General features: G+C 32.2%; 1 protein-coding gene across 5 annotated transcripts in view; it reads left to right on the top strand.

The window, feature by feature from the left end:
- The window catches only part of LOC107454616 (uncharacterized), a 52,527-nt gene extending 36,297 nt beyond the window's left edge, over positions 1-16,230 (top strand). For 4 of the 5 annotated variants that reach the window (XM_071184204.1, XM_071184205.1, XM_071184203.1 and 1 more), the window contains 2 exons: positions 9,164-9,392; positions 14,390-16,230. In XM_071184204.1, the coding sequence (XP_071040305.1) occupies positions 9,353-9,392; positions 14,390-15,804 (1,455 nt within the window). In that variant the 5' untranslated portion in view covers positions 9,164-9,352 and the 3' untranslated portion in view covers positions 15,805-16,230. Of the gene's footprint in view, positions 1-3,498; positions 3,639-9,163; positions 9,393-14,389 lie in introns of those variants that run through there. The other variant, XM_043051156.2, reaches the window with a different exon arrangement.
- The last annotated feature ends 7,147 nt before the right edge of the window (positions 16,231-23,377 follow it).

Raw genomic sequence — 23,377 nt, forward strand, 5'->3', positions numbered from 1 at the left:
ATCTTTAGAAATGTCTAAGAATGTTTTTCATTCTATTTTCATCATTGGGTGCCCTGAATGCATTGTTCTGTTTGTTTAAAATGCATCGTATCCTTCTGGCTACTGTTTATATTTTTCTTTTAGAAAGTGCTACAAATATCGTTTCTGCCCAAGCAGCAAACTGGGCCATCCCTGAACCAATATTCACGAATCTGGACTCAATAAGGGTTTAAAGACCCGGTTATTTCCGATACTGGCCATATATAAAATTGTCCGATCCACTCGATATTTTACACCCACTTTACAACCAATATAGGTCATATATGGAATTATCAGGTACCCCCGATATTTTATAGTCATAATTCACGCAATATAGGCCGCTATCGGCCCTATATAGGACCAATATTAAAAAATCTAGACATCCCAATATTGGTTTCTCGGTGCATGCTCATATTGAGCCCAACTGGGTTCATGGTAAAATTATTGCTAGGGTGATGATTGTGGGTTAATAATTGTATCATGTGATGCTTTTTTGTTCAACGTATTAAGCAACAATTTTCTTTTTATTCATAGCCGCAATTTTGCTTGGGGAACAAGAAATTAAACTTCGTCATGCAATATTTGTTCACTAGTTTTCGACTACACATTTGCGATTTTAGAGTGTTTTTGGTGCAAGAATAATTAGAACTCGTCTTTCAAATAAAAGATTTCACCTTTTGTTATAGTAACGATAGTGTGGTTGAACGCCGAAGAGAAGGTGATCACACAAGTTATCGTCTACTACGAAACATGCAGGCGAGTAAGCAGGAACGACGAGTTTTGGTGGGAAACGCTGGAACATCCACCATACAGTCCAGACCTTTCACCGTGTGACTTTCATGTTTTTGGATCTCTAAAACAAGCTATTCGCGGATATCGATTCACAACGGATGACGATGCGTGTGACTGGGTCCAGGCCTGGATCCGAAAGCAGCCTACTAGCTTCTTCAAAGGCTAGTGTCGCAATGGAATAAACGTGCCAACAGTTTTGGCGACTATTTTTGAGTATGTGTACTGTGTATAACTACATTTGTGAGTTATCAAAATCGTTACTTTAAACTAGCAACCGGTTTTCATTTGAATCCCCTTTATATATAAATATATTTGAAAAGACAGTTTATCATTTTAATCAGTAGACAACATTAAAAAAATTATTTCGTTGAAATCAAAAAAGAAAGTCTCTTAAAATGAAATTAAATCTTAACTAAATCAAATTTATTACATTATTACCAAAGGTGGTCAAATAATTCTTTCATTGTAAGAATTTGAATAGCCCTTGTGATAACATGTCGTTCTTTCTTCGGGGTTGGAACTTGCCGGCACCTTTATTACAAAAACAAAGCTGTTTTACCGGCTTTACAAAAGTTTGCAGGTGGAGATTTTTTTTTTTATCAACTTTCGCAAATATGGGGTGGGATAATTTCATTATTTTTCAGTTCACCGACGTCAAGCATCACTGGCTGCAGTTAGTCTGCGTAGGGACCGAGGGTGTGCTACAGTAAAGTGCTACCGAAGCTGGGGTGCCATCCACTTTGCAGAGGATCAAAATTGTGATGGCATGTCTTCGGATCATCCTCAGGGATGTTTCCCAGACCGTTGCCCATAGCCCATTGTGCAGCTAGCTCTAGTGTGACGTAAATGAACTACAACAATCATTATTTTTGAAAACAGGGTCGTCACCCAATCAAAGGTGGCGAGATTCTAGAATATTAAACCACATTGCAAGTAGGATTTGAGAAAGGCAATTTAGTGTTAGACTTCAGTTTATTTTTGATAAATGTCTTTATATATACACAGTATGCATTCAGATAATTTTTTAACGCTTTCAGATCGGTTTCATTCAATTTAAACAGAAATAGAAGTACTTTTTTTAAATAAATGAATAAAAAACAGGCAAAGTGTTCAAGTTAAAATTAATTTTCCAGAATTACAAACTGCATACTACAGGGTTGTCTAGAAAATAGAGGGAATTTAAAAATCACCTAAAATTACACGAAAAATGCAGAGAATTTTGATTTTTTCTTACTGGGAACTTACAAACTGGGAAATACAGGGAGTTTTGTTTCTTATTCTTTTAAAAAATGATGACCACTCAAAGCGTAATCTATGGGATATTTAAGAATGATATTTCAGCTATACTAAACTATTTAATTTACTATATTTAAGTATCTTCAGCTGTTTTTCTAGCAATTAAAACTAAATATAGTTAGCCCTGATAACATATAGGGGAGAGTCGGGTAGCCCTGCCCACTGTCAATTTCATGTGTATAGCATATTTTTTCAAGTCAATGGACCATCGGACATTAATTGTTATATTAAAAAAAGATTATTTTCAAAGTTTCAAGTATTTATGCAGCTGTTAACATGGTAAACAATAGTTTTGAAATCATGAGTTTTGAAATTAAGAAAAATTGGTTGAAAGTTTCGATTAAACTTCATTTTAATACTAAAAAAATAATATTTTCTATACATACAGCAAAGTATGTAGTCTTAAGTTTAATTTGCACAAAGAAAGAAGTTTATATGAGAAAAATTGCTCGAGTAATTACAAATTTACAAAAAAATTGGATTTCGGGTAGCCCCGCTCACATGAATGTCGGGTATCACCACCCAATTTTATTTTGTCGATAAATGTACGGTTGCAAAGATTATTATTTTATTGCTTCAAATTTGAATGTTATATGCATTTTTAACAACAAATATTGTTGTTATTAAATTATTGTTATTAAATGATAGAATTCACTAAAAGTATATAAATATGTAATAAATAAAATAATTTTGTGATAAAAATGATAAATGAGGTTTATCTATTGTCAATACATTGGTCATTTTCATTTACACCTGAAAAAACAGTCAAAAAACATAATTTTTGTAACTGGGCGGGGCTACCCGACACATTTTGAAAAGAGCTGAAAAACATGTTTTTTTAAATTTCTATTTTTTTAAGTTAAACTATTCTTTTTTTGGTTTATTCTTTTTGCATTATTTAATTAGATGATCAAACAATAGAAACATACAAAAATATTGATTATTACTCTATATTATACAGAAATATAAGCAATACTCCTTAAGTGGGCGGGGCTATCCGACTCTCCCCTATATTTGAAATTGAATTTTTTTTTTAATCATTGTTTTTCTTAATTTTTTAAAATTTATTTTCAAAAAATCCGTTTTATGGGTAATCATGCACTGTTATTAAAAGCTGTCAAATTTAATACTTGCCGACATTTATGAAAGTTTTATTACTTTCGAATGATATTTTTTCATCAAAACTTTATTTTAAAAGAATAGATCGATTAAAAATGTAAATCGAAAATCTAACCTAAGTAAGCAAAAAATTTAACTTAAAATCAAAGATGAGCGAAGGAAGAGGCCTTTTTAAGAATCGGAAAAAAACCGAATTAAAAATAAAACGCAAAGAGGGTGAGAAATATCAGTGTCAGTGCTAGAGGCAACGGGGAAATAAATAGAAACATATTAAATAAAAAGAAAGAAAGAAAAAAATTAATAACTGGAGGATACAATCAGTGATGCATAAAAGTATATTGAAGTTGGCATCAGTCTTTCATTTGCTCTCTCTGTCTAGCCAAGCGAAAATGCCATCGTCTCCAATAAAAACTGTAAGTAGATAACATTTCAAGATTTTAATAATTTCTCTTGATTTATATGCATGCAATGATTTAATTTTTTTAGGGGGGCGCAGAGCCCATTTTTTATTGCATGTACGTTTGGAATTTTTTTAACTGTTGTACCATGCAAAAAGCATAGAAAACAAGCACTAAAAATCTTCTATGAGTCGGATTTAAAAAAAAAAAAAAATTACGTTTAAAAACTTTGGAAAATTTTATATTTTTAATGTAGCTGAAAATATAACATTCCTATATTAGTATTTTTAGGTTCATTGTGAATAAAAATATCCATATTTTAATTAGTTATCGATATGTTTTGCTACTAGTGTTTAAAAAATTAAAATTTCCTATTTTTCATTTTTTTTTCTAAAAATAAAATATAAAATTAAATTTTTTTAATTTCCTGTGGATAAATTTAAGTAAATTATTTTAAATATTTATAAATTTCATGCAATAATCTTTAACTGAGAAAGGTTTTGAGATATATAGTTTTAAAGCTGGAAAAAGTAACGGGGAAAAAAATTAACACCCAAAAAGAAAAGTTTCAGTTTTTCTTAAATTGAAACAAAATTTCCTTTATTACTCGAATTTCTATATTCGGGGAAAACAAGGCAAAGTCTCATCTTGTGTTTATTTCTGTCATCCTTTGATAACCATGTATACCCACACATGTGACGTCAGCATCGGCTGATCGTTTATTAGCAAAAGTCAGTCTAAGTTTCTCCACAAAAGTTCGAATGTTAATTAACGTGAAGTTAATTAAATACAGCATCGCACATCGAATTTATGTCAATACAATTCTTTCTCTTCTACGTCTTTTCTTAACTTAGATTTATTATTTGTTTTTGTATTTTATTGTAACAGTAATATATTTTGTTTTGCATACTGCAACTTGCACGTCGATGCATAATTAGTTTACTACATGTCTGTCTTGGAGTTATGTAATAAATATGTGGATCAAGTAAAAAATATGTAGATTGAGTTAAGTGAAAATATAAAAAAGAATTGATTTTTGAAGGGCTTGGCGTACACGAAATAGAATGGAAAGAACAGTTGCTAACGTAAACAAATGCCACTTTTCAACAACCAATCAGAATCGAGATACCCACACTACGTCACTTGCAGGGATCTCATTAAATAATTGCATTACTTTTTAGGAATTGAAAAATACCTCATGATCCTTAAGATTTTCTGATTTCAACTCCCTTAAAACCAGCGTTTCTCAATTTATTGAAACGATTTCTTAAAAATTCCTATCACTTATTTATTTATCAATGAAAAATCTTCGTAGATATTTTAATAAGGAGCTTTCTTTCATGTTATAGGTCAAGAATTTGTTTCCAAATTGTCACGCCACTTCTAAAGAGAATTTATTTTTGGTCATCTAAAAAGACCTTTAAATCATATCCGTCTGTATATATACATAATATATAAGTTTCATAATTGAAAGACGATAACATATACATACAAATATACATAATTTTTTATTTTGCGAAAAAGTGGGCATTTTGTTTTCGAAGAACTGACGAAATAGGCCGACACTCAGATTTTATGTTCTCTAAGTTATTAATTTCCTGCTTTTTCTTTTTTTTAAAAAACATGTGATTAGTTTAAGCCGTGGTGGTTCAGAGAATAGAGGTTTCGTCTTCCAATAAGGTGACCTAGGTTCGAATCACAGCGATGGCTGGTCGATGCGAATTCCGTACCCAGATCGCACTGACAACAGTGCTGAAGTAAAATATTCTCAGTGATAGATGGATCATGGGTTAGAGTCCTCTTTCCATCAGGCTAATCGTGGGAGGTGTTCGTATTGTTCCTCTCGATGTGAAGCAAAGGAGGGTAAGTTTCTCCCGATACCTGATCCAGGAATTCCCTTGTTTTCTGGCTTGGTTTAAAGATCACAAGGACACGGAGTTGAACTTTGGAGGTCGCAAACTGAAAATTTGGTTCAGCAAGGGTTATAAAATAAAATATGATTAAATTGATAAATTTGAAAAATGTATTTATAGGTTTTTGTTTTTTGATTATATTTTCTTAGATTGACTTTCTTTATGCTTAAAGTTATCTCTAAAATAAAAGTTTTATTAAAAATGAAAAAAAAAACACCAGAAAAACCACTTGTTTGACATTGTAAATAATGAGTTTCGCATTTTCAAAGAAGCGGAGAGGGCAAACAATATTCACAAAGAGTGAATGCAAGACTAAAATGGGTGGGGGGGGGGCAGTTACTCTTCTCAATCATTCGTTTCAATTTTATGCGTTATGTCATGTTAATATATTTTGAAAACGGGGGAATATTTTTAAAATAAAACATCACTTCAAAATTAAGGTTCGCGATAAAAAAAAAATATTTTTTTCCCCCTTGAATTTACCTTAATTCAGTACTTAATCGAAGATAAAAAAAAAAGAGTTTAAAAGAATAATTTTTTTTATATTAATTAATATTTTTAGAATCATATATATATATAACATATATATTTTAAATTTTTTTTATATTAACCGCTTCCCTCACCAATTTTTTTGAAAAAAAAATACAAAAAATCAATATTTTTTTTAATTTTATTAATAAATACAAGGAACTAAAAAAAAAAACAATACACAATTCCTAAGTTGAAATTTAAATTTTTTTAGGTGTAAAAAAATATGTAATTTTCCATCAGTTTACTATCCCAAATGATCTTGGGCAAATGAAAAAAGTTAAATATTTTTGTATATGTTCACATCATCATCATCTGAAAAATCATCTGCATTACTTTCACTTCAGCTCGCGAATGCCATTTTTTTTTTACTCTTTTTTTTTCTATGTAAATTCATCGACTATCGTAGGAGTGCATGACATTTTTGAGTGAAGGGCCACATGCACAGCAGATTGACCAATTAAGGGCCGCATGACAAAATATTTAGACAGACATATTCACAGCTATTGTAGGTAGTAATTGTTATAAAAATATCATTGTTCTAGGCACTAAATTCTTTTTGTAAGTTAACCTTGTAATATCTTTGCATAAAATGAATTACTTTAAAAATGTTTAAAATTAGAACCTTTTAAGTTGATAACTTAAGAAGAAAAAACAGAATCCGAAAATCCGAATCAATTTATCAGAAAAAAATTTTGATAAATTGAAATAATTAAAAAACTACGGGAAAATTCATGTTTTTTTTTAATCATATTGCATAATACAAAAGTCCATTAAAAAATCAATGTTAACTTTAAGAAATTTGTTCATAGAATTAAATTTAAAAAATAAATATTCTAGTTATTAAAATAAATGGAAGTTAAATACTTTGATTTGAAGAAAGTTTATAGGATTAAAATTGAAACCCCTTCAGCAGAAAATAAGATTTACCATATAGTAGGGAATATATACTTAAACTTTAAAACATTTAATTTAAATTAATTATAAGAAGCAGGGGCAGAGAGAGGAAAGGAAGGAAAACATTAATTTTGAAGGAACTATTTCCCTTAATTACAAAAAACTATTAACAACTTATATTTTATTTATCAACTTTATTTCATAATTTTTTAACATGACACTTACTATTTACAATTAATACACTTATACATTAACAATTAGTAGCATTTACATTACTTTCCGAAACTTATTTTGATTACATTTTTTACAGTTAAAATTTAATGATATACAAATCATTTCCCAGCATATAATCATGAATGATATGAAATGGTCCTAGTATATAGAAAATGGTTAAAAAATTTCTTAATGGTTATCCTGTAATTCGCAAAATTTTTAAATATTGGGATTTTATTCACTTGATCATGTGATAGCTTTTTCGAGCCATTAAATACAATTTAATGATTTTGTTTAAAGACTGTTCTGTAATTTTGAACAGTTCAAATTTATCCTGGAAAACAGTCTTTCGACAGAAGCTGTTGTTGTGGGTAGTATTAAACTTAGGGCAAATAACTTAATCAGTTTTGGAATTTGTCCTAGATGGTATTCTTCCTTTCCAGATTTTTGAATCGCGTGAATACAAATAGCGATGTATTATTTTTTTAATTGCTTGAATGCCCAGTGCTTTGCGTGATTTTTAAATTGCTTAAATAAAAAACGCAATGCTTGATTTTTAAATCGCGTGAATACGAATTGAGATGTGTGGTTTTTAAATCATGTGACAACAAAATTAATAGGTTGGGTGTGTGTTGTTAAACTTGCACTTGTTCATGGGACTAAAGAAATATGCACGTGTTTTGAATTATTTTTTTGCAAAAGGGACCACATTTAATATAAATGTACGCAACTCGTCTTTTTTTTCTTTCTCATCTCTCTTCAGGAAGTGATTGATTTTGCTATGATACGTAATTACTTTTTAAGTTTCAAAAAAAATTTTAAAGCAGAATCGAATTTTATGAATCTTAACATTGTGTTAAAATATCAGGATATTCTAAATCACCAGTAAAAATGTAGCAATATCTCGAAAAAAAAACACGTTCGAAAAACCTCTTATATTTATGTTAAAATCGGCACAAATAGAGCACCTTAAAAGTAATTATTTTAATGAGCGATTCAAATCTCGCGTACTGTCAAATTATGGCATTAAAAATATAAAAATTTTTTGAATCACGGGGAAAAGTGTAGTAATAACTACCAAAGATATTACCAGAATCCCTTTATATTTACGATGAAATTGGCGTAAATAAAGTGCGTTAAAATTTTATGTATTTAAATGCGGAATTCAAAATTAAAGTATTGCAATACCGTATAAAAAATATTGGGACTTCCAAAGCCTCGTAGAAATGTGTAATAATAACTGCCAAAATAACGATTGAAAAATATTTTGATTTGCGAAAAATTGGTACAAATAAACCACGTTAAAAAATGGTTATCTAAATGAGCGATTCTTTAAATCAGATTCGTAACAATATTGCGCTAAAATATCAAAGTTTTAAAAACCATGCGAAAATGCGTAGCAATATCTGCCGATAAAGCACCAGAAGTCATTTAGATTTTTCATGAAGTTTGCACAAATAAAGCGTTTCTTAACTTTCAAAAATCGCGATTTCAGAAACTACGTGAAATAGCTACCGAAAAGTCATTGGATTTACGATGAAATCGCTGCACACAAAGAGAGTCGAAAGTAATAACTGAAATTCGAAATCCGTGCATCGTAATAATGATGTATTAAGAGTATTTGGATTTTCAAAACTGTGCTACTAACTCCGTACAGTTAACCATAAAAAAAAAAAGCGATCGAAAACTACATCGATTGAAATTGGCTGCGTCAAAAACTTAAATGCGCATATTTCAATTTTCCAAATGTTTTTTTATTTTTCAAAAAAAAAATTTTTTTAATTAATTTTTTTTTTCTTTTCATTTTGTTCAGATTGCGGCCGAGGGCCGCGCATGAAGGGTTGGCGGGGCGTAGATTGTGCACGCCTAAACTATCGTATATACAATTGTACAAAACACGTCTGCAGTTCCGCACATAGCAAAATTTGTCAAACTTTCTACCAAGAAGTGAAAACGTGTAATAGATTTATTCAGTTCTTGTTCTTTTAGATCTCTGTGTTGTTATTATTACTAAGCCTGCTGTTGGTTGCTCGATCTGAAGAGGAACCATCGGAATCCCTTCACTTGGAGGATCATCCAGAAGAAGAAGTGGCGAATGAAGTGAGCGCCAATTCTTTCAGGGCAGATGAACTGGGGAATGAGAATCTGGGTGACGTCACTGAGGATCACTCCTCAGACATGTACAATGAAAGAGGCGTCAAACAGGACTTCAGCCAAGGTAAATAAACTTTTAAAACAATTAGGAGTACGTACAAAAAAAAAATTCTTAAAAGAATTATTTGTAGTAAATACAGAACATTAAAAAAAAAAAAGCCCTCCGGAATAACTTTTGTTCGGATTTGGACGAATGAAGTGTAAATCTTAATACTGCCAAACACCGCTATATTGAACACGGTTTATAGTGAACTCCCGGATATAGTGAACGAAATGTTCGCTCCCGTGTCTTGCTACACACGTATAATGTTATTTTTTGTGGATATAGTGAACCAACAAAAAGAGAGGAAGTTGGATATCATGAACCTTTTTCTGTCTTCGACTGATTTATTTTCTTCATTTTTTTTTGTTGTAATATTTTTGAAATTTCTACTTCGAAATAAAGACATATACCGATTTTTAAAATCATCTATAGCATGAAACAGGGGTGATTGTGAACCCAACTCAAAAATCCTGAAAATTTCTCCAATAAAATCATTAATTGCGTATAGCAAAAAATTAACGTCTTTATAAATTTAAATCATTGATATTCAAAGCATGAAATTCTAAATGAATTATATGCAGCATAATTTAAATTAATAATTATGCATAAGTTTACTTTTATCTCTAATCACATTTATTATTCTACTACAAAAAATATTTACAAATGAAAGAGATGCCAAGTATAAATTCGAGTTCTGATATTTCTAAATAAAGCATAAAAAAAAATTTTAATGCATAAATGTGATCAATAATTTCTAGAAACTTTTGGACCTCGGATTTCTGGAAACTTCTGGATCGCGTTTACCGAAAAATCCGGAAGTCCAAATTTTTTCCGGAGCACAATCATCTCTGATGAAGTGTAGCAATAAGCAGTATTCTTGTTTGCTTTATTATTGAATGGGTTCAGCATTCAAAGAAGCCGCAATCTTCGAGTATGCTTCAAGTCAACAAATGCTTGAAGTCAAAGCCGATGAATTTGCTAAGTAAATGGGTGTAAGTATTTGCTAAGTAAATTTGAAATGATTGCTAAAATAAGAAAATTTAACTTAGATTTTGTCTTTATAGATTATCATTTTTCAATGATATATGTAGTATAACCACTTGCATTCAGCTGGCAATGAGCGTATTTCGCCAGAATTTCGTTATTTGAATAGTACAGGGTGCGTAGCCAAATCTTTCAACAAAAAATAAGCACCTTTTAGCACTCAAAAAATATTTTTAAGCACTATGTACGTTAACAAAGTGCAAAATAATTTTCAAAGACTTTACATGATCATGACAAAATAACTAGTTTCTGACAAAGAATTCTTTACTTGATTACATTAGCCATTATAAAATGATCTAGAGTTTTTTCAGTTCGATTTCAGAGGGTGAAAAATGGTGCCTGAAATTGAGAGTATCTTGCAAAATGCAGCAGAGTCGCACGTGCAAACACGGAAGTATTTCATCAAACATGTAAAATGATTGGCGCTTTCATACGTTATAGACCGACGGTAAGCCGAACTGGATTGTTGTTGAATGAATTGGGAAAATGTGGACAGAATAATGTAAAAAGCACGCTTTTGCATAATACGCGGCAAAAATCGACACCGTAATGAAAAAAAAAATTCTCATTTTCGAAAAGGGAAAATAAGCACTTTTTAAATACACCCAATGGCAAAAGCAACTTTAAAAGCTTTTAAAAATCGAAAGTAAGCACTTTTTAAAAACGCTACCCACCATGTACGAGGCGCATCCAAAAAATAAGTTTCCCTAATTTATAAAAAAAAAAGAACTCACACTTTCAGGAACATATTTATTGGCAACAAGTACAGCAATGTTTCAGCTATTTTTCAACATAGCCACCACCAGAATTGAGACACTTGTCGTATCGTGGAATCAACTTTTGTATCCCTCTGGATAGAACTCTGCCGCCTATGAATGGAACCAACGTGTGACAGACGTCTTCAGCTCTTCGTTGTAGCCAAAACGCTCACCGGAGGACAAGAATTTCTTGAGCTGCAAGAAAACGTGAAAATAGCTTGGAGCAATATCAGGGCTGTAGGGTGGATGATCAAACAACTCCCAACCAAATTCCGTCAAAACAGCTGCTGTGTGTGATGCCGTATGTGGGCAAGCCTTGTCATGGAGGAGCGCAACACCTGCAGTAAACATTCCACGGCTCTTGTTCTGAATGGCAAGTCACAATTTCCGCATTGTTTTACAGTAACAGTAGACGTCTGAAACACGCTGGTTCCATTCACAGGCGGCAGTGACCTGCGACAGAGGGATACAAAAGTCGATCCCACGATACGACAAGTGTCTCAATTCTTGTGATGGCTAAATTGAAAAATAGCTTAAACATTGCTGTACTTGTTGCCAATAAATATGATCCTGAAAGTGTGAGTTCTTTTTTTTTTTAAATTCGGGAAACTTACTTTCTGGATGCTCCTCGTACTATATAATGCCAATCAAACGGAATTAAATTATTCAAATAACTTATCTTCTACTGTGATCCCTTTTTTTTTTGGAATAACTATAGTTGTGCCAGTAAAAATTCTGTTATTAAAAAATATAAAAAAAACTTAAATGAAGATCTTTATTTAAAATGAAATATGTTTATTTAAAAGATAAACGGAATCTAAGAAAATATCAAATGTTGCTTCAGGACCATCCTCCATCCATAACAATGAGCTCGCCCAGGTTTTCATGGTTTCTCGCCCAGGAACAATGTTTTCATGGGGCTCATTAGGACCCACAATCCTCATAGAACAATCCCTGACGTCTGTAAGCTACTTGAACATAGTTGCAGACCAGGTTCACCCATTCATGGCAACAGTTTTTCCTGCGGGGGATGTTCCTGTGTTTACCAACAGGATAATGTACCATGTCATAAGGGTCGAATCGTCATGGATTGGCTCGAGGAACATTCCAGTGACTTTCAAGTCATGTCTTGGCCCCCAAATTCACCTGACCTCAATCCAGTAGAGCATTTGTTTTCCTACTTGGAAAAGCAAATTCGTGCTGCCACGCTACCTCTTCGCAATGTGAGGGAATTTCGGGACCAGTTGGTGAGCGCTTGGTACCAGATACCTCAGACTACCTATCAGCACCTTGTGGAATCAATGCCACGGTGGGTGCTAGCAGTTTTGAGGGCTAAAGGTGGTCCTACATGTTATTAGCAGGGTGCTCATAATGTAATAGCTCTTCGGTGTATAACTACAAACTTGTACGGCCGTTGAGAAAGAAACTTCTTAGTAGTAGCAACATTATAGCATTTTGACGTATTAAATTTGACAAATTAATTGATAATTTAAAGTTTCAAACAAAATTTTAAACCGCAATAAATCAAGAATTAAAAGATATGTGAATATGATCTATTTGCTAGCTTACTTATATCTTAAATGTTTAATTATATATATGTGAGAAGGCGTAATTCCCTCCAAACTACGCCACTGACTCTGTAGAATGACTCTTGATTTTGATTGAAATTTTAAAATAATTCAATTTATAATGAACTTGTATTTTGACTTAAAAATTTCTAAGGGAAAAAAAATTAACCAAAATTTTTTTACGATTTGTTTTCTTCAAGACTTTTAAAATTTGGCTAATTTACTGGCTAGTATTTTGAGGTCTTTAGCGCGGATCCTGTATGTAGGTTTTTCCAGAAAAAACCTAACCTGGGTAAGTTTTAATAGGCTTTTTTTTTTNCTCTTGATTTTGATTGAAATTTTAAAATAATTCAATTTATAATGAACTTGTATTTTGACTTAAAAATTTCTCAGGGGGAAAAAAAATAACCAAAATTTTTTTACGATTTGTTTTCTTCGAGACTTTTGAAATTTAGCTAATTTACTGGCTAGTATTTTGAGGTCTTTAGCACGGGTCCTGTATGTAGGTTTTTCCAGAAAAAACCTAACCTGGGTAAGTTTTATTAGGCTTTTCTGTTTTTTTTTTTGTTTTTTTTTGTCAAAAGAGAAGGCAGGAATAAGTACCTTATTTTAAAAAAGCTTATTTTAATATTAATAATTAGATTTAATTTTATGAATTGACGTAACATATAAATAATTAAAGTGCAATTAATAATTAATACAAATAAATTGGTGCAAAAGTCTGGAAAAAGTCTCTTCTGACATCACGATATAAAATGTTATATGTACATCATATATCACGCATTTGAAACTTATTTTCACACAGTATTACTTTTTATTTATATTTTAGTCTTAAAAAATAATTGAGGGAATTTTTTTTTCTCCCGTAGAAAGCGAATCAAAGGCACTGAATAATCAATGGCCATACAGTCAAATCTAGCCAGCAAGGTGACTCTCCAGTCTCTGAACACAGTTTGTTCACCATAGGTTCATTTTTTAGGCTAGACTGCATTATATTTACATTATATTACTATTATATTTCAATAGAATAGCTCTTTAATGTAACAGAGGATAAGTAAGAAATCAATTCTAGTAAAACCCACTTTAGGGTGGGTTTTTCACAGTAAAAGCATCTGGGGTTTTACTGCGTAGGTGGGTTTTTGCAACCCGGATTTCTCCACACTTTAGTATTCGCATCCTGTGTTTTAATCTATTTTTAGTTCAAGTATGCATTCATTTACATGTTAACATTTATCCCTCTGATTAACTCATGGGATAGACTTATCCTGCAACCTATTTAATAAATCAATTATAATTACTCGGTTTTTCCCTTTTTTCTTGAAACAAAACATTTTTACAGATTTATATTGCAAGATTTCTCCTAACTTTTATTGAGGAACACTTCGATTTTGTGTCACTTGGATGAATTTTTGTGTCACTCTTCATGAATATGTCATAATAAATGATTATGAATCGCCTGGTGCCGGAATATATGTAACATACATAATTAATATATAAACTAATATAATTAGTATCTGAAATTAATTTTAAACATCTTAATTTACAGACTCAAAACCATTTTTATTAAAAAAAATAAATCTATCAATAGAAATCAGTTTTCTTATAGAGAAACTTATCTGTTCCTAATATTTTGTTCTTATTTTGACAGGAGGGTCGACTTACAACAAGCACCACAAGGGGAACGTAGCCGACAATAAGGAGTTGGAAAATGTGAAGCAGCATGATGCGGGTGAAAAGTTTGGTGCAGAAGCCCTCAAAGAACACAAATTGGGAAAACACAAAGAGAAGAGTAAAGGGCACAAACTGCATGGTTTTAAGAACACATATCACAAGGAAGAATACGGAGACCATAAAACATTTCACGATGAATTTTTGGACACTGACCATCATCACGACTACGACGACCATCACGAACATAGGCAACTACAGGGAGGGAAATTTTCAAAAGGATTCAAGCAGGAAGGAAAAAATAAAAATTTTGATGCTGGCGATGAGAAACATGAATGGGGAAAAGATGGGTATGATGGTTACGATGATGGAAAGTATGAGGCTGGCAGTCATGCCTCAAAGCATCACCATGGCAACAAGAAGCATGAGGAGCAACACGAATCTCATGATGACAGACAATCCTATAGGAAGAAGAAAAATGGAGGCGATGATGCTCCTCACTATTACTCCCAAGATCAGCACACACAACCACACCACGAGTCTTACGATGAAGGACATTATGAAGGAAGGGCTTCTGCTTTAGGAAATAAAGAACCCAGGAGCACACGAATAAGCGATTACGAAAGAGTCCCTCCACTAGAAAACAGTCGACCCTATTACAATCATGAGAAAACAAGAGCTAGCAATTCTGATAGAATCACTCCACTGGAATATAATGAACCTCAATACAATCGAGAGAAACCGATCACGAGAAATTATGAAAGAGTGCCTCCACTAGAAAATGATGATGCTCGATACAATCCAGAAAAACTGATCACAAGAAATTTTGAAAGAGTGCCTCCACTAGAAAATAATGATCCTCGATACAATCAAGAGAAACTGATCACAAGAAATTTCGAAAGAGTGCCTCCACTGGAAAATAACGCCCCTCGGTACAATCCCGAAAAGCCAATAACCGGTAATCTCGAAAGAGTTCTTCCTTTGAGAAACAATGAGCTCAAATATAATCAGTTGCAAGCAGTAACTAAGGATTTTATGAAAGTTCCTCTCCGTCATAACACTGCAAAAACATACAATGCAGCAGAAATACCTCAAACTAAAGTACTGTTTACTAACACTGAATTAGTACCTCGTCAGGCTCCAATACAGCATCAATTTTACCATAGATGGCCACAACACCCAGACTTTAAAAATTACAATCCTAGTAAAATTCAGAATAATAATTCGTTCCCCAAGGAGACTCTAAGTCGATATCAGCAAGGTGGTGGTTCTCTTTCAAATAACCAGTTCAATAATTACCAGTCACAGCCCTACCGTTGGCCTCCCGCGAATGATGTCCGACAACCTACAGGACATCAGCCACAACAGAGCATGTATGTGCCACAATACAGTTGATAACAATGTCAACCTTTGTATAATTGGAACAAATAATGCTTTAGAGTGAAGAACACATTATAAATATGAGACAGAAAGTGGGAATTCATAAAAAATTCCTCTTCGTAACTCATACCTAGTAATTCAGAAACACTAGTTATTTTGTAGATGCACAGTGACAAAGATAATTATCTACAGGGTTGCAAAAATCCCACCCAGGGTTGGTGAAACCCACCTTTTACTGTGTTTTTTCTAAAATTGATTTCTTTTTTATCCTTTGCTATTCTATTGAAATATATCTGTAGTCTAGCCTAAAAAATTAAATCTATGGTGAACAAAAATGTGTTTGGAAACTGGAGAGTCAGTCACCTTACTGGCTAGATTTGACTGTATGGCCATTGATTAGTCAGTGCCTTTGATTAGCTTTCTATGCAAAAAAAAAAAAAATTGCTCAAATATTTTTTAAGATTAAAATATAAATAAAAAGTAATCCTGTGTTAAAATAAGTTTCAAATGCGTGATGTATGTGAGTACATATAGCATTTTGTATCGTGATGTCAGAAGAAACTTTATTCAGACTTTTGCACCCATTTATTTGTATTAATTAAACTTTAATTACTTATATGTGAAGTCAGTTCAAAAATTAAATCTAATTATTAATATTAAAATAAGCTTTTTTTTAAAAATAAGGTACTTATCCCTGCCCTCTCTTTTGAAAAAAAGCAATGAAACCCTCCCTGGTTGGGTTTTTTGCAACCATGATTATCTAAGGACACTTGTATATATTATAAGTCTTAAAATAGGCTATTGTGTAAATCCACAAATGATTTTGTGGAATATGTTGTATATAATTCTATTTTACTTGAGTTTCCTTGACTGTGTTTAGTAGTTAAACTGCAATGTAATTCAACATGTAGATACCGACTAAGAGGGGACACCTGCACCCTATTTGATGGAAACTTGACCTACATCAATACACTATTTAGATGAATAAACATCAGATTAACAGTCCAAGTTATAATGTTTATCATTAAAAAATTAATGAAATAAAACATGTTTCGACAACTTTTTTATGATTTAAAACAAAAGAATTTGAAAAGTACTTGATATACAAATGGGTCAAAATGAAACACAGCCACAATTTTGACTATTGCCATCAATAACTTCCATCTCCTCATACAATGTTAACATTGAGACTCAGTAATACAGTCATCCCTAAGTGGACTAATCGTAAAGACACGGTTCACGGTAAAACACTGAGGTCAAGCATTGCGGTCAGTAACAGGAGTGATTGTATTCTGGGTTTTTCGTATCATCCTTCACAGAGTACCGAACTTTAACAGAGTTTCGCAATCTAAAATGTTATCATACATGTGATTCTTACTCCAATTTGATTTTTGCTGTTTTTAATATTTGAACCTACGCCAGAATCCGCTAATATTCATATCTACGCTATTTTAATATCAAATTTCGATTTTCACATTTACCTTATTTAAAAGTAACACAATGCAAATCGTATTCGTTCGATTTAAAAATCGTACATCGCGATTCGTATTCTCTGATTTAAAAATCCAAAATCGCAATTAGTATTTAAGCGCTTTCAAAATCATTGCGATTCGTATTTACGCGTTTTTAAAATCCATTATCGCGATTTGTAGGGGAGAGTGGGGTCAATTGTAACAGGGTACGATTGTAACAGAGCAAAAATTTCGAGTGTCGGGTTCTAGATTTGATTCCTAGGTGGCGCACAAGGTGTATTTAATAAATCTACATGTACACACCTGCTGGCAACCATTTTTATGTACTTTTGAAAGAGTTACATCACAAAAGATATTTTCACGCTACNAAAATTAAGGAAAAATTATCTATAGTATAAAAAAAAAAGAAAAACTGCTTTGTACAATGGGGGGTGTTTGAACACCCTGAACACCCCCCTTACCTACGTCCTTGGAGTGAAGAACACATTATAAATATGAGACAGAAAGTGGGAATTCATAAAAAGTTCCTCTTCGTAACTCATACCTAGTAATTCAGAAACACTAGTTATTTTGTAGTGACAAGGATAATTATCTACAGGGTTGCAAAAATCCCACCCAGGGTTGGTAAAACCCACCTTTTACTGTGTTTTTCTGAAATTGATTTCTTTTTTATCCTTTGCTATTCTATTGAAATATATCTGTAGTAAAGCCTAAAAAATTAAATCTATGGTGAACAAAAATGTGTTTGGAAGCTGGAGAGTCAGTCACCTTGCTGGCTAGATTTGACTGTATGGCCATTGATTAGTCAGTGCCTTTCATTAGCTTTCTATGCACAAAAAAAAAATTTCCTCAAATATTTTTTAAGATTAAAATATAAATAAAAAGTAATCCTGTGTTGAAATAAGTTTGAAATGTGTGATGTATGTGAGTAACATTTTGTATCGTGATGTCAGAAGAAACTTTATTCAGACTTTTGCACCCATTTATTTGTATTAATTACACTTTAATTACTTATATGTTAAGTCAGCTCATAAAATTAAATCTAATTATTAATATTAAAATAAGCTTTTTTTAAAATAAGGTACTTATCCCTGCCCTCTCTTTTGAAAAACCCTAATAAAACCCTCCCTGGTTGGGTTTTTTGCAACCCTGATTATCTAAGAACACAATATTTGTACATATAAGTCTTTTAAAATAGGCTATTGTGTAAGCCCACAAATGATTTTGTGGAACATGTTGTATATAATTCTATTTTACTTGAGTTTCCTTGACTGTGTTTAGTTGAACTACAACGTAATTCTACATGTAGACAAAGAGGGCACCTGCACCCTATTTGATGGAACATCAATACACTATTTAGATGAATAAACATCAGATTAACAGTCCAAGTTATAATATTTTTCGTTAAAAAATCAATGAAATAAAACATGTTTCGACAACTTTTTTTACGATTTATAACAAAAGAATTTGAAAAGTACTTGATATTCAAATGGGTCAAAGTGAAACACAGCCACAATTTTGTCTATTGCCATCAATAATTTCCATCTCCTCATACAATGTTAACATTGACACTCAGTAATACAGTCTCTCCGAAGTGGACTAATCGTAAAGACACGGTTCACGTTAAAACACTGAGGCCAGCATATCTCATTGCGGTCAGTAACAGGAGTGATTGTATTCCGGGTTTTTCGTATCATCCTTCACACAGTACCGAATTTTAACAAAGTTTCGCAATCTGAAATGTTTTAATACATGTGATTCTTACTCCAATTTGATTTTTGCTGTTTTTAATATTTTTGAATCTACGCCAGAATCCGCTAATATTCATATTATACGCTATTTTAATATCAAACATCGATTTTCACATTTACCTTATTTAAAAGTAACACAATGCAAATCGTATTCGTTCGATTTAAAAATCGTACATCGCGATTCGTATTCCCTGATTTAAAAATCCGAAATCGCAATTAGTATTTAAGCTCTTTCAAAATCATCGCGATTCGTATTTACGCGTTATTAAGATCCATTATCGCGATTTGTACTTACTAAAGTTCAAAATCCAATGTTATTCGAATTCATGCGTTTGTAATATCAAACATCGATTTTCGTATTTATAAGTGATTTAAGAATCGTACATCGCGATTTGTATTCATGCGATCCAAAAATCATGCATCGCAATTCATATATACGCAATTTAAAAATCCAATATCGCGATTTGTATCTTTGTGCTCTTATCATCCAATATCACGATTCATATTCACAGGATTTTAAAATCCATTATCGCGATTCATGTAGGAACTAAGTTTTTTCTTAAATTCGTTACTATAAATGTGATTCTTTATTGGTGGGTCATTTACTTAAAAATTATATAAAACACGTAATGTACAAAAATTTGTATCTTGCTGTCGAGTTTTTGCACATAAAAATTACGATGGCACGTCTTCAGATCATCCTTAGGGATGCATCCCAGACCGTCGCCAATAGCCCATTGTACAGCTCTAGTGAGACGTAAATAAAGTACCTACCAGTAGTATAATCTGATTCCTAGATCTATGTTCATAGTCAACATCTGCATAATTAGCTGTAAATACTTGAACCTGATTTTCAGGTCAGAGTACATTTTAGCTAAAGGCATTAGCAGTTAGCACTCAGGGGTAATGCTGAGCCCAACTCAAAAATCCTGAAAATTTCTTAAGTAAAAAAATTAATGTCTTAATTAATTTAAATCATTGATATTTTCAACACATGAAATTCTGAATAACTTATATGCAGCATAATTTAAATTAGTAATTTTGTATAAGTTTACTTCTATCTCTAATCGCATTTATTATTCCACCAAAAAAATATTTACAAATGATCGAGATGCCAAGTATAATTTCTAGCTCTAATATTTTTAAATAAAATAAACAAGATTTTTTATACATAAATATCATCGATGATTTCTTGAAACTTCTGGATCTTGGATTTCCGAATCTCGGTTAGAGTGGGAAATCCGGATTTTTTTCCCAGGCACAATCATCTCTGAGCACTTCAATTTGATTTTTAGTTCTGTGTATACACTATCACCATCTACGTTAGCAGCGATAGTGTACACAGAACTTGATATTTAGATTTGAGTCCATTCATGTGCATTCCTTTCGACTAAAGGATTTTAACAATCATTTCAGTGTGTTTAAATGTAACGCCAACCTACAAAACTAAAAAATCAGGAAACTTCCTCTCGGCAAAAAAAAGTTTAAAAAATGAAGTTATTTATTATAAGAGACAAATACACCAAGAACCCATTATAAAAATGAGTATTCACTTATATTCTCAAAGTAATAACGTGTAGTAACATTAATAAAATTTATCAAAGTATTTTTGAAACAGTATACATATACGAGGGCAGATTAAAAAGTAAGTTGCACCAAGTCGTTGCAAGAGCGCTGCTGTGTGTCATAATCTTGGACATTGCAGAGGAAGGGGCAGTAATTGCTCAGACAGTTCGTTTTTTCCTCCCTCTTGTTTTGTGTGTAAAGCAGGCCTAGGCTATACAGAATGGTGCGTCATTTGGAAAAGGGCAACAATCAGATTTTTAGGGGCCAAACGGATTCGTTGCACGGACTTTCATTGCGAAATCACTGCTGTATATGGTGAGTGTGCAATTTCTCAGCAAGGTATTGTTAAGTGGTGTGAAGAATTTGAAGCTGGACGCACTGATGAATACTGCAAGGGCATTGCTGCACATTTGACCGTCTGAATGCAATCATTAGAGACAATCAGAGCATAAAACCGCGTGAAATTGCCACCATGCTAAACATTCCCAGACTTTCCAACCTACAAAACTAAAAAATCTGGAAACTACCTCTCGGCAAGTTATTTAAAAATTACCTGACAAATACACCAACAACCCATCCAAAAGATGAGTATCCAATTATATTATTAAAGTAACACATGTTATTACTTATGATAAAAACAATTTTGCAAAATAAAATTCGAAAATTTCAATCAGAATTTAAGGAAATAAAATAAACACATTTAAAAATAATTCTTTCATTAATAAATATTCTCATAATTTAAAAGAACATTCTCAATAATTAACAGTTGCAGATTTCAGAAAAGTGGGCTCAAATTTCTGCTTATGGTAGTTTCCAAATAGGCTAGATTTAGCAATCAAAATTGACTCAAGTGTTTCATTTGACAAGAACTTATTTTTGGTCTTGGTTTGCTAAATATTCTCTCACATTCTGCATTATTGTGAGAATTGATAACATGAAACGAGAATTGATGACATGAAGTGAGAATTTTCCAATCAAATCCCAAAGTTTATCAATTAGCAAAGACATGGCTGAATCATCAATGGTGATGTCCAATTGCAAAGTACAGACAGAGCCTGACTAAGGCAAGGGCATACAGGTCAGTTGCCCCGGGCCTTCACATTAGAGGGGGACATCACATTGAATAGAAAGTTAATTTACGTTTCCTTCCTTATTAAACTTTTTTTTAAAACAAAATATCAGTACAGTGAAAAATCTGTCAGTTTTATGTTTGCTTCTTCATTAATCTATATTTCGTAAATCCATGGCTTTCTAGGGACGGAATTCAGCAAAATTTTTGCAATTAAGATGGACAAATTTGGCCAATCAAAATCCTGTATTTTTACAAATCGCAAATTGCGATATGTTTTTCAAAAATACAGGCTTCGGATTGGTGAGCCATCGTAAGTGCAAAGATTTAGCTGAATTCCGCCCTAATGTCAGCAAGGACACGAATCTTTCGCAGCTAGATGGCAATTGGAAAACTGCATTTGGCATGATGGACATAGAATTGTTGGAAAGTCAATAAAATGGGCAGAGCGATATTTCATCTGACCATTGGAGATGGGGGGGACTTTATAGCTATTTTAGGTTCTAGTTAATTTTCTTGTTATATATGTATAATGAGGTGAAACATTTAAATACCTCCACAAGCATTTAAATACCTTCTTCCTTACTGAAGTAGTGCAGCATTAGAAGTTTTTGCCCCTGACCCCAATTAAGCTAAGTCGGGCCCTGAGTACAGAAATGTGATTCTAATTTTTCAAAGGCAGCATCACAATTTTCTTTTTTAAAATTTAAGTTGATTAAAGCAGGTAAATGGTGAAAAAATACTTTGAGTTGTTACGATTGGATTTATAAGTTCTTGATTCACAAACAAAGTGTTTTGAAAAAGTTTTGATTCAGAGTCATTACTCTCATCTGTAGAAACATTAAAAATTGAGGATTTTAAGCATACTTTAAACTGATTTTTTTCTTTTTTACAGCTCATTTTCTTAACAATATCTGCTGTTTTTGTCCTGGAACTGGAATTACTTTTGAGCAATTGAACGATTAGGAAAGATCGTCTTAAATAACTGGCCAGCATGATCCAGGGGTGATTGTGAGCCCAACTCAAAAATCCTGAAAATTTCTTGAGTAAAGTGGTTAATGAAGCATTTCAAAAAATTAATGTCGTTATAAATTTAAATCATTGATATTTTCACAACATGACATTCTAAGTAAATTATATTCAGCATAATTTGAATTAATAATTTTGTATAAATTTTCTTTTATCTCTAATCTCATTTATTATTCTACCAGAAAAAAATATTTACAAATGAAAGAGATGCCAAGTATAAGTTCTAGTTCTAATATTTTTAAATAAAATATACAAAAATTTTTATACATAATCCATGATTTCCTGAAACTTCTGGACCTTGGATTTCTGAAAATTTCCCAATCACGATTAGCGGAAATCCGGACTTTTCCGGAGCACAATCATCTCTGATGATTAAAAGTACTCAGTGGCAAATTATGTTCCAGAATAAATACAATAAAAAAACCACTTAGATTTTATTCCTTTTTTGATCTACGGGATTTACATAAAAATTCAGCTTTTCATCATCTTCAATGCAGATAGCATTTTCCTTATATTTTAACGCCTCGTGTGTTTTGCAACATCATTTTTTCCATCATGTGCAATTAAGAAATCACAGACACTACAAAAAAGCGTAATTTTGAGAGCTTTTAGTAATTGGAAAATCTTCCAAAAAAGATTTCTGAAATTTGCAAGCATATTTTACTTTATTACACGAACTCATGTTTGAAGCGAATCGATTG

The sequence above is a fragment of the Parasteatoda tepidariorum genome, chromosome 8 (assembly GCF_043381705.1).
Source record: "Parasteatoda tepidariorum isolate YZ-2023 chromosome 8, CAS_Ptep_4.0, whole genome shotgun sequence".
Lineage (NCBI taxonomy): Eukaryota > Metazoa > Arthropoda > Arachnida > Araneae > Theridiidae > Parasteatoda > Parasteatoda tepidariorum.